The 13,193-nt window shown below is 34.2% G+C and overlaps 1 protein-coding gene across 3 annotated transcripts in view; it reads right to left on the bottom strand.

Moving 5' to 3' along the window:
- LOC127974776 (raftlin) overlaps positions 1 to 13,193 on the bottom strand; it is a 95,240-nt gene that overhangs the window by 60,139 nt on the left and 21,908 nt on the right. For all 3 annotated transcript variants that reach the window (XM_052578280.1, XM_052578281.1, XM_052578279.1), the window contains exon 3: positions 269 to 446. In XM_052578280.1, coding sequence (XP_052434240.1) covers positions 269 to 446 — 178 coding nt within the window. The remainder of the gene's footprint in view (positions 1 to 268; positions 447 to 13,193) is intronic.

Genomic DNA, 13,193 nt, shown 5'->3' on the forward strand with positions numbered 1-13,193 from the left:
TGTGGCAGCACCACATACAGTACATCTAACCCAACTGCAACACATCTTAAGTCTTAAAGGTACAGTAGCACCACAGCCAGCTGAACGATCAGATGGAGGATGGAAAATGCTCGTAAACACTACATTATGATGTTTTGTGGTGCAATAAATGAACATTATAGAGACTATAAAAACATCATAAAGGATTTGAGGCATAAAGTGAAGATATTACCCCTGTAATAAATGTGAGAGCAGCTGTCATGTTTCCATTAGGCGTGTTGTGACCCACCTGTCTGAGACTTTGATGAGCACTGCCCGGTAGAGCTGGCGCTGGACGCTGGCGGGCTCGGGGCCACACGGGTGGACGAAGGGGTGCACAGCTGCTAGAATGAAGCCCTGCTGGTACAGATCCTGCAGCTGAGACGGCAGCTCCCTCACCGAGGACAGACACAGCGTGGACGTCCCATCTGCCAGAGGACACAGAGGGGTGAGAACAGCACTCACTGGACCACACACACTTCCCTTCAGGTCTGCACACTAGCAAATATCTCCATATCTTTCAGCATATACAGTATGATGTATTTATTTATGACTGTTCATATTTAAAATTGTATAATATGGTAAGCACACACACACACACACACACACACACACACACACACACACACACACACACACACACACACACACACACACACACACACACATATATATATATATATATATATATATATATATATATATATATATATATATATATATATATATATATATATATATATATATATATATGTTTTTACCATTTTAGCCAAACAACCAAGTAAAGGAAGGAAGAATATTTAATTCACAGATTTATTGCATCCAAAATAAAAGTATATTTATTATGTATATATAAATACAAACACATGCATGTTTATATATTAAATATATTTATTTATAATATAACTTATATCAATATAAATATATGTAAATACATGTAAATATGTTCTGTATGCTGTATGTGTGTCTTCAAGCTCATGAATCCTGGAAAGAAATATATATTTTTTTTTAAACTTTCTTTTCAAAATGAACATTTTAACATAAAACATTTGAATATATGAAAAATATTATTATTATTAAAAAAACATTACATATTTTTTTTGTATTTTATATATGTTCAATTATTATATTTATACTCTTTGTAATGTAAATATTTTAGTTTTAATATATTTACATTGTTTTTTAATTCTATTTTTATTATGTGTTTTTGTGTTAATTCTTTATCTTTAGGACAGTAGACAGGAAAGTTGGACATATTGGATTTGAACCTGAGTCCCCGTGATCAACAGCTCTTATGTGCTAAAGATGTGCGTTATATAAATCAACAGCCAAATCATTGCAGCTATGAATCTTTAATATAACACCCAATCTTTTGAGCCTTACATCCAATGGACGGTCAAACACAGCTTGTTGTTTTTCCATTGCTTGGAGTCGTTCTCCAGGAGGATTTGCTAGTTTGTTTGCGACGAAAGCCAGAAAGACTCAAGGGTTGCTTTAGCAACAGTGCCTCACTAACCTTGTCTATGATTTAATGGGCCTGGTGAAAAATCCAATTAAACCTGATTGTTTAGCTGGTGGTGAGACGAGAGTGTTTTACACAAGAGCTTTGATATCTTTCTGACAGCCCAGTCACACCCAGCTCTGGCTGTAATGAGATACACCTGTGGAGTGACCAGACATTTGGAAGTGGGAGGAACACCTTCCCCGTTTTAATCTAAAGTCTTGTCTGGGCATAATCGAGAGAGAGAGAGAGAGAGAGAGAGAGAGAGAGAGAGAGAGAGAGAGAAGACATGCTACATAACAGCAAGAAAGTGTCAGAATCACCCAGCTGTGCGACAACACAGCAGATCTGTCTCACAACGCAACCAAGACCACAATATGTTAATGAGAAGACATCGACCACGAACGCATTCTATGCACACTAATGCAGACGTGAATGATCGGCTCATGCATTGTTAGTGTGGGGTGCAGTTGTGCATACTTAGTTATTACCCAATATAGTGCACATTTTAAACAGAATGTTAATTCTGTAATGGGCCTTACTTACAAGTTTGAATGACATTGTGTCTGAAATGGCATGCTAGCACACTACACTCATTATTTCTGCAGTATGTATGTGAAATTTATATATGCGTGCAATACCCAGATTATATAACATTTGGCAAAATGCAGTATGCAACTGAGCAGAACACTGTATCCCACAATGCAAGGCGTTAGACTTGACATCCTATTCAAGTGTGACAAATGATTTCACTTCAAAATGTATATTTTCAGACTATTTTGGTCTTCTTGTTTTTAATTCCTGTATCTAAACAATCTTAAATCAATAAATATTTGCTTTATGATGCAAAAAAAGTGAGTTTAGTTAGTCATTTTATATTTAAAACATGAAAAATATAAACAAATCAAAATTATTTATTTTCATTAATTTTTTAAAAAGTCAAACAAAAGGTACAAAAAAAATATTTATTTGGATATTAATTGTAAGATAAACATTAACTATAATCCCGATTGTTTGTAATCTTGTAAAAAAAAAAAAACTTTTAAAAACAAAAATACTTACGTGATTAGACTGCCAAATCTTAAGACATTTTTTATATATTAAATATGTACAGTATGCATTGTGATAAAGTGACCTTAATGTTGCCTGCTAATGTTTAAATACATTACAAAATACACTTCAAGATAGTGAGTAGTACGTTAGTTTTCAAACAGAGCCAATGACTCATCTGAAATAATCAGCAGTGCACACTGGACCTGGTTAAGTTGGTTTGTGGGTGGTTTGTGAATGAGACACATGGCTTTGCACAACTATTTGTGAATCGTCCCAGAGAGAGAAACAATCAGAGTTCGTCTGTCTGCTCACAGACGGCTCTGTGCCCATAACACTGTCATATAAACCAACCCAAACAACTGCCTGGAGTGAGTTCTTCCAAAATAAGCACAGTCAGCTGTGCCTCCCATATACTGTATGTCACATGTGTGCAGTGAGCTGGAAGAGGTCGACTTCAATACTGAACTCAACCTTAAGATCAACAGGAAGTCGAGCTCTAGACCCTTCTTCTGCTTTTTAATCTTAGAACAACTCTAAATTTATTCCGAGACGAAGACAGATGTGTGTGTGACTCGACAGCAGTTTTGGAAAGCAGTACTGTGGTGTTACACAGCTAAAAATGTCTTCCTGTGAATACCAAACAAACAATAAAACCCTCATATTTCCAGATAAGAATTTCAGATCCAGATACGCTTGCAGATTTATCATGGTCTCTTGCGAACTGTGCAATATTTATGTTCTTTTTTGCTGTAAATAGGGCACCAAAATTGATTTTGGCACCATCTTCCAATGCCAAGAGGAGGAAATTGAGGAAATTTACCTGCCATTAAAAGAAAGAAATAGTAATAATCTTAGAAGCCTCTGTTGATCATTTTTCATAATTTAAATGTTTTAAAAAATAATTTAAAAATAATGTAAAAATATATAAGGAATATAATTCATCAAAACATAATAAATAATATATATATATATATATATATATATATATATATATATATATATATATATATATATATATATATATATATATATATATATATATATATATATATATATATATATATATATAAATATTTTTTTTTTATAATCATAGAAGCCATAATCAAAGATGCCACTTTGCTAGCAGTTAGACATGATTAACTTTTAGATATTTTAGTATTTGTAACTTCATTTTAGGTATACTATACATATAAATCAGTCATACTGTACTTACACTTCAAAAACACTGTGTCCAATTGTGCTGTATTTACTCACAAATGGTGCTTCAAAACAAGTTTAGCCTCTTTGTTTTGCGCTTGGCGAGTGTTCATTTTGGCTTTTGGTAAAAAGGACAAATGGAAGATAAATCATAAGATGGAACTGAAATAAAGGGCTGATTGTGGCTGGATGTATTTTCTTCTTTTCTCAGGCGTAATTCCAAAGCTCCATTGTAAAATAGCACACACACAAAAAAGCAAAGGGCGCTTGAGGCAAATCATTGGCCAGCTAAAAATATCCCTGGATTGCTCAATCATATTCTCCACAAGCCGTGAGATAAAACGAATGATGAGAAAATAGTCCACAGATACAAAAGCCCTCTAAGCCGTATGTGCACGGTTGGATCTGTTTAAGTATAATTAATCCTGGTATGTTTGATTTGATTTTTTGCTTTGTGTGTGTAAACAGAGATTCTCCCCAGAGGCAGATGCATGCTGGGTTTGCCCTCTCACAGTCGATGCTATGAGCTCTCTCCGGTATGTGCTTTACTTTCTGTGTCTTGTAGACAAAAATAAGCAAGATATTTTAGCACATGCCACTGGGAGAACACATATTAGGATGTTGCTTAAGTTGGCCTTAATCACCATAAGAACTCCCAAAACACCCAAGTCTGTGGCAGCCAATATAGAAAAGCCTTTATCAGACCCGTGAACCGGAGCAGATCAGCCTTTGATAACATATGAGATAGCTCATCCCATAGGAAAGACAAATCACTAAGGAGCGCTCTATAATATCTCAACTCTTTCTCCCAGACAGTAATGAGAACAAATGGAGAGCAAATGCACAAGCCTTTCAGATTTCATTTTCTGGAGAAAAAGACCCCAGTAACCTCACATACTGTGTTTTTTTAAATAAAGATTTTGCAATCAAAAATGTGAAACATATATTTATGTCAGAGATGCCCAAACCAGGGTCTGTGTGCTAAATATATGCCATGTCACAAGAATGTGCCATTGCAGCTTATATATTTAGCTGCAATTATTTGTAAAAAAAAAAAAAAGAAAAAAGCATTTTTTTTTATTTAGTCATTTATTTATTGCATTAAATGTGAAAAGAAGTAAGTGTAAGTATTTAAATTATAATTTTTTTAACCTTTTTTATTTAATGCATTTTAATATATTATAGTTGGGTATAATGCAACATTGTTATTTGTATAACATTGTAATGTTATTTTATTGTTTTATTTTTACATTTAAATGTTACAAAAATTATTCATGAATTTGATTTAAAAAGATTTTGAAAATGACAGAACATTTAATTTATTATAAATGTCATATATATCATATAATGTTGTATTATATGGATATAATAAACATTAATTTTGCCCTACGCCCCTCAAACAAGGTACATTTTTGGCACTCTGTCTTAAAACGTCTGTGCATCTCTGATTTAAACATATTTTATACTAAAACATCTGAGGACTGCATTATTTCTCACAGCTGAGCAATAAAGCTGTCTGCTTAGTGCGCATTTCTGTCTTAGCTTTAGGTAATATTCATTAATGTCAAGACATTTTTAGCTGGAAGAATTATTATTTCAATTATTTGCAAATAACAAAGCGTAGAGGTGAAAATGTGACATTTAAAGGTTTAATAATATTATTTTGCCTGCCAAACTCGCATCTGAAGTCATATGCCTTGGTAAAAGTTTATTTCCTGTGATTAATAATGGTAAGAGTAATAATGGTAACCCTTGCCCAAAGACATTAGACACAAAAACTCAATTACAGCAGCAGACTGTGGCCAATGCCGCAGAGATTATTAATAAGAAATGTAATTATTTTTACATTAACTCTAATATGTGACCCATCCGAGAGTAAATGATCACTCAAGAACACATACTTTAGGAGCAGTATTTAAAAAAGATTGCGTCAGACAGCCATGTCTTTCCACTCACCGATGCTCGGTTCTGTGAAGTGATCGAGTCCCTGTGCCCTTTAACCCGGCACTGACGTTACAGATCATTCACAAGCCAGTGCATTTAAAAAGAAACGAGGATGAAATGAATTAACCCAGAGATATGGAGAGAATGTGGTGTTCTGCCGCTGGGGAACAGAGTTCAATCCGATTTGCATGAACTTTGAGAGAGGGTTAGAATAAAAGATCTGTGGGAAGGAACTGCTTATGTCTTACAGTTCCGCACCATTTTATCTCATGACTATTAACAACATGCATGTGCTGGAGCGTGTTAATAACTCATCTGGAAAGTTTTGCACTAGATCTGAGGCACTTGCAATGATCAACACCACATGCAGTGTTAAAAATAAAGCTGTGATGCCACAGAAGAACCATACATGGAACCTTTCAGTAAACAGTTCTTAAGAAAAGAAAGAAAATTATTCTAATCTAAAGAACCTTTTTCTTTACTCGAAGCTCATAGTACCAATACCAGTAAAATTTCATGGTTAACAATTTTGGTAACATTTTATTTTAATATAAAAGTTTAATCATTTTTATTTAATTTTAATTTTTATCATTTAAATGTAATTTATATTATTGTTTTTCAACTATTTAACTACAAAAAAACTTAACTGTGACTATTTTTATTAAAAGTCATACCTATCATTCAATATTGTTAAATGTTGCCATCAAATATTCAATTATGTAAACATTGCATTAAAACTATATATTTTAAAGTTAGTCATGAGCACATTATAGGTACAGATTTATTTTGACATAATTTTTTTTAAGTCATTGTTGTAGTTATCACCATGTCAATCATTGTAATTTCATTTTAAATCCTGCATGTTAATACGGTTGTCAATCTGAAACTTTGCAGTGTAAAATATCAAACTTTTATTTAAATTATGATTGGGTAAAGAATCTGAACAGATAGCACTCCTTTAGAAATTAATCAATAGCTTCATTGATTATATTTATAACCAAAGATCGGTTCACCCGCAGTGCAAGATGACTGAGTGAAAACTATCGTTATAATAATAATAATTAAAAAAATCTCAGTATTGCATAATAAATCTCTTCTTTACATCGTGTTTAGACGATGAGCGTGTATTGATCTTGTATCTGATTTAGAAGCCTCTGATTGGCCACCGAGTTCACGCGCTCAACAAACACGTCTGTGATTGGCTACAGTGCTCAACGCTGCAAAAACATGTTGTAAATAGAAACCTTTGACGTTTCTCACAGAGTGCCCGCACATAAATACACTGGAACATTTGAAAGCAGACATCTATCAGTGGGAACCAAATCACCACAGTACTCTGTATCATTATGTTTTTAAAATGTAAATATCGAATTGCTACCGAAGTACCTACAACACTATTTTCCACTGTAAAGAACCTTTTTTGGATGTTAAAGGTTCTTCATGGAACCGTTGATGCCGATAAAGAACCTTTATTTTTATGAGCTGGGGCGTCAGTGAAATATGTTGTCTGTGTGCCTAATGAAAGAGGATTATTTGCAGTGTCGTGAGTGGAAGTGTTTCTTCGGGCTAGGATCCGTGGAAGACTGCTTTATGTCATTAGTAGTCATTGCTCACAGTCGGCGCACGAGCCCCAGGGCACAGCGGCACGCGTTAATTACTTCACTAATGACCCTTTGTGAGAGAATCAAGCTGTGGCTGTGGAGCGGTTCTCAAATCTCTCTCCTCCCCTCATTCTGCCTCTCCCATCATGGCCTCCGCATCACTCCTCTCATATCTACTACCTCTCCATTGACTGGCTTCTTTCCCTCAACGGTTTTTAAACATTTTTGTGATGTGCAATTGCTGTTGCACCACTCTCTTCCAAATAGATGCAGTGCAACATGTTTGCATGCACATAAAATAAATAAATGAATAAAAAAATAAAAAAATCAGGTGGAGGGTTTACTTTGAAACAGCTTTCATTTATAAATTGCAGTAAATTGCAAGAAAACATCATGCAACACATTTAATTAAATATGAAATTTAGAAGTAGAAAAATTTAAATATATTTGTATCAATAGTGAACAATACACTCTATGGGTCAAAATTATTGATTTTTATTTTATGCCAAAAATCATTAGGATATTAAAGATCATGTTCCATGAATATATTGTGTAAATGTCCTACCGTAAATATATAAAAACTTATAAAAAGTAATTTTCATTGCAAAGAACTTGTAAAAGAACATAGAAATTTTATTATTATTTTTTTAATAGTTGTAGCTCAGCCAAATATTGTCCTGTCCTAACAAACCATACATCAATGGAAAGTTTATTATTATGATGATTAATTTTGTTGTCCATGGTCACATTCTGTAAAACATCCTGCAGTTTTCAGAGCATGAAAGATGGCTGACTACCAGGTCTGCATGCGCCAATGGGAATGCTGACAGATAGTTTTCTCCAGACATGAATAGGCAAATGCAGAAATATGACAACTATTTCAATTTTACTACTACAACTTATTTTTTCACTTAGTTGCAATGTACCATTTCTAGGTTTTAATCTAATGTTTATGTTTTGAGTTTCATTTCAATTATGTAAAATTTTTATAAGGTACTTTTTCGCAGACTGTGATGACATATTTCCACTTTTAATAACTGTAAATATTTTTTATATATATATATATATATTAAATGTATTTACAAATATAATGTTTTGTAGGTTTTTAAAGATTTTCATCTAATATTTATATTTTATTTTATTTCAGCTTCATTTTAGTTAGCCTACTTATTTATTTTTATTTTTTGTTCTGGTTAACAATAACATTGTTTAATAGATTTGTTAATATGTAGCTTTTATTTTTATATTTTATTTCAGTTACTAACAATGATTATTAATGGTTTAAGTTCTAGTTAACATTAGAAGCGTTTCGTCTCAGGTCACAATGACGGCCAGGGAACATGCACCTGGATGCTCTTTTCTAGCTCTTAGACTAATCTTCTAGAGACTGTTAGTTCTAAAGTACTAAGACACAAACAAGAGGTGGCAGCTACAGCTCCCTAGAGACAGAATCATTCTTCTAAGGCCAGATTGAGTGTTAATGACTTGTTTAACCACATCCACATCTTTATAAACACTACAGCATCTCTAGTGGGAACAACTAGCTATTCCCTCCTAGTCAGATCAATAGATGGAGAGACATATTTTGTCATTTGAGCTGGAGACATACAGTATGCCACAGAGTGTGTTTACCAGTTTATTACCCTGCACTTGACACACTGACACTCAAATATAACCTGGATGCAAATCAATTTATTGGCTGTAAAAGTTGCAGTAAACGATTACAGATTCGTATATCTGTTATTGGACATTAAAACTGAATCCCTGTGATGTGGAACCACTGCACAAAGACAAAAGAAATACATCAAGTGGTTAGTCATGGAATATTGCAAGTTAAAAATCCTTTGATTTCATGTGCAGCACTAAAAATGAAACAAAGGTAGAGGCATAGTTCAGCATTGAATCAGAGCGCTGTCATCGTTTACTCACCCTCATGCCATTCCAAACCAACTTCCTTCAGTAGAAAAGATTCTGCAGCATTCAGAGTTGAACTGAGTGCATTTAAAAATCCAATTCTATTCCTGAATTTGAACTGAGGTATAGCGAACAACATGAAGAAGTGTGATTTGAATTTGAAATTGGGCTAAAATGTTAAAGCTGGGCAGTTAGAAGTTGTAATTTGAAAATAAGTAGAATTAAAATGAATAAAAATATAAGAATTTAAGAAAATGAAATTTAAATGACAAATTTTTACCTAAACATGCAATGTTAGAACAAATAAACGATGATAGATAGATGATAGACAGATAGATAGATAGATAGATAGATAGATAGATAGATAGATAGATAGATAGATAGATAGATAGATAGATAGATGGACAGACAGACGGACACACAGACAGACAGATAGATACATGGATGGACAGATAGATGGACAGAAAGATAGATGGATAGAACGATAGATAGAACGATAGATAGAACGATAGATAGATAGATAGATAGATAGATAGATAGATAGATAGATAGATAGATGGATAGATGGATAGATGGAGAGATGGAGAGACAGACAGACAGACAGACAGACAGACAGATAGATAGATAGATAGATAGATAGATAGATAGATAGATAGATAGATAGATGGAGAGATGGAGAGATGGAGAGATGGAGAGATGGACAGACAGACAGACGGATGGACGGACGGACAGACAGACAGACAGACAGACAGACAGATAGATAGATTGAGATAAAGAGAGATAGAGAGATAGAGAGATAGAGAGATAGAACAAATGATAGATGGGGCTTATTTTCAAATGAGCCATTGCTTTAAGCCATAGAGGAGTGCAATTTTCTGGCGACTGAGTTTTCCAGACGCTAATCAGACGCTACAGTCTATGTCTGATGGGATGCATTAAAGGTGATTTGTTTTCCAGGTAAAAAGGTTTTATTAATAGCCTTTTAGTGGAATTCAGTCATTTGCTTGACAGGACATCTCAGATGCCCAGGAGTCCACTGACGGTCCTGTTGCTAAGTGACAGCTCTTGGGAAACAAGCTCTGTTAAAAAGAGGAGGCTCGTTCATCAGCGTTATTTCTGTATCCATTGATGAGCGTCTGGAAAAGCTAAGAATATTACTCCGTTGCCATTGTCAGAAAGCTTTATGGGCCCAGTGCAGCAGTCACACTCAATCTAACAATCAAGTGCTATTCAACCCGTGCAACAGTCATCACGGCACAAGTGAAGAAATCAATTTGATGTACTCTGATTGTGGCTCTTTTTTTGACATGATATAGGAGCCGCCGGGCTGTTAATTCATGATTTCACACTGCTGTTCCATGCCGCTGTGTTAGATGATGCTGTCGTTACTCCTTTATTATTTAAGCAGCAAATGGACGGCGGTTTGTGTGGGCATTAGTCAGTGAAACTCGGAAAAGAAATCATAAATAGTATGTAGTTATTGATAGAGCGATGAGATGCTCGTGATGCAGTTTTCTGAATTTCATTTAAATCTCAAGCTTTCATAAGAAGTGACACGAGGGCCTGTTCACATCAAGCCTGATGCAACATGAATTGCAAATAAAAAAAAAACATAATTCAGAAGTTTTTTATGCGCACCAGTGATGCATTTATTTGATTAAAAATACAGTAAAATTCTGAAAAATGTGAATCTTGTGTGTGTGTTTGTGTAGCGTGAGAAACAAGGACCCCGAGATCGTGATCCTCATAAACAGCCTTAGAAACTTCGGCATTCCTCTGGGATCTGTACTTGAATCAATTCATAATGTACATACTGTACATACAAACCCTCTGTAATTGCTACCAGAATGCAATGGGGCCGAATGCAACTGCACACAATGGCACTGCGTTGCAATTAAACATCTGCATGTCCTCCCCACATGTCACTGCATGACAAGATTATTTCAGTATTTACAGTATGAGAGTAAGTTAAAAGGTCACAACCTCAAAACAGCTGACAACATACAGGAAGTTCGTTTTTTTCTCCACGAATTATTATTCTTAAGAAATCCGTTTCAATTCTAGAAAGGAAATTATCAAACTTGCCGAACTTGCATTGTTTAAAAACGCTTTTTAGGACTTTCCTCTCATCAATGAGACTGAGAAGGACCAACATTTCACTCGAGTCCTTCTGACAGCAATCACCGAGGCCATTTTTGAAATATATTCATCATTCTTGGGACTAAAATAAGCACTACATTATTTTAACTACATGAAAGGAGGCAAAATCTGTTTGTAACCTTTAACACATAGATGTGAAAATGAGACACTGTAGATTTGATGCCTCTTAATAAAAAATGAACCGTTTTAATTTATTATTCCCAAGTGTCAATCATCTCATGGCAGACGTGTGAAATGAACGGAACAACAGGTGGTGGATTGTCATGGAAACTGCTCCACGATTCCAGCATGGAGGCCGATTCCATGGAAACACAAGTCCAAAAATTCACTCAAGTTGGGTGTGGAAATGTGAGAAATTATAGTGTATTTGAGAAACGCCATGAAAAGTCAGTCTGCAAAAACAACCTGACAATCTGACAAAGATCTTCATCACTGAAGAGAAAGAAAATTGGTGGATGATAGTCGAGCTGCATTCAGAGGCACAAATATTCACTTCAGCTCTGATTAGAGTCCAATCAAAGAATGAATGGAGATTTATGAGTCCTATAAAAGGGTTCAGTGTTGAATAAGATGTCCTAGATGATGAAAAGAAACTAATTTATGTCTAATTTAAAAATGTTATTTAAAATGCATGTGCCGAGTTCTTAGAATTGATAAAGCTGATTGGCACACACTCAGTAAACAGCAACAGCAGTCAAACACTGAGCTCATCAATTCCAAGAAGAAGCTTTTGTTTGCGATGTCATTTCCCTTTCATTTTCATTTCATCTGACATCATTTCAAATCAAAACTTTCAGAAGACGCATATCTTATTTTTCAGTTAATATCAACATGCTTTTCACATATAAGCCTGCTTATCAACAGATTCCAACTCAAGGTGGTACACAGTGCTAGAGAAGACAAATAAAGAAAAAAGTAATTGAAACTTAAAAAGGTGGCTTTGAATAATAATAATAATAATAATAATAATAATAATAATAATAATAATAATAACATTTCTGTTTTTCTGTTTTCTTATTTTTGTGTTTTCCAGAACCCAAAGAGACACCTCAAAGTCAGATGAAGCCACAAAACAAAATTAAAGAGAGTAGCCGCAGATGCTATATACAGTATATATTTATTCTGTTTTATATATATTTATATGTACACACACCCACACACACACACACACACGCGCACACACACACACACACACACACACACATATATATATATATATATATATATATATATATATATATATATATATATATACACGTGTGTGTGTGTATACATATAAATATATATAAAGCAGAATAAATAAATTAATATATATAGGGAGAGTGCAAAACCATTTGGGTCATGCACTGTATTTTAAGTTTCTGAAGTTTATATATATTTGCACGTGTGTGCATAGCGTATGGACTGCTTTTAGGGTGTTGTTTATTATTTCTTCTTAAGGCTTTTTCAGCTGTGGTCACCATCTATTTTTAATAGACATAGCAACGCTGCAAATCCCCTTTTGTGTTTCACAGAAATGATGCAAGTTTTGGGTGACTACTAAACGATTGCATTGGCCTCAGTTACATCAAAGCCATGAACATGATTTGCAAATTTGAAATGAATCAAAAGAGCGTTTAATTATATAAAAATATGTAGTGCATAATACTTTTTTTTCATAAGAGAAAAACTGTAAATGTTAAATATGCATATCAAAGATTTTTGTATACAATCCTCAAAACTGACAGAAAAGTCAGTTTTTGATTGTTTTTTTTTCCTCTTCTTTTTTTCTCCCTTTCAAAATGAGATCACAGAAAACAAGCTCC

Source organism: Carassius gibelio, chromosome B16, assembly GCF_023724105.1.
Source record: "Carassius gibelio isolate Cgi1373 ecotype wild population from Czech Republic chromosome B16, carGib1.2-hapl.c, whole genome shotgun sequence".
NCBI lineage: Eukaryota > Metazoa > Chordata > Actinopteri > Cypriniformes > Cyprinidae > Carassius > Carassius gibelio.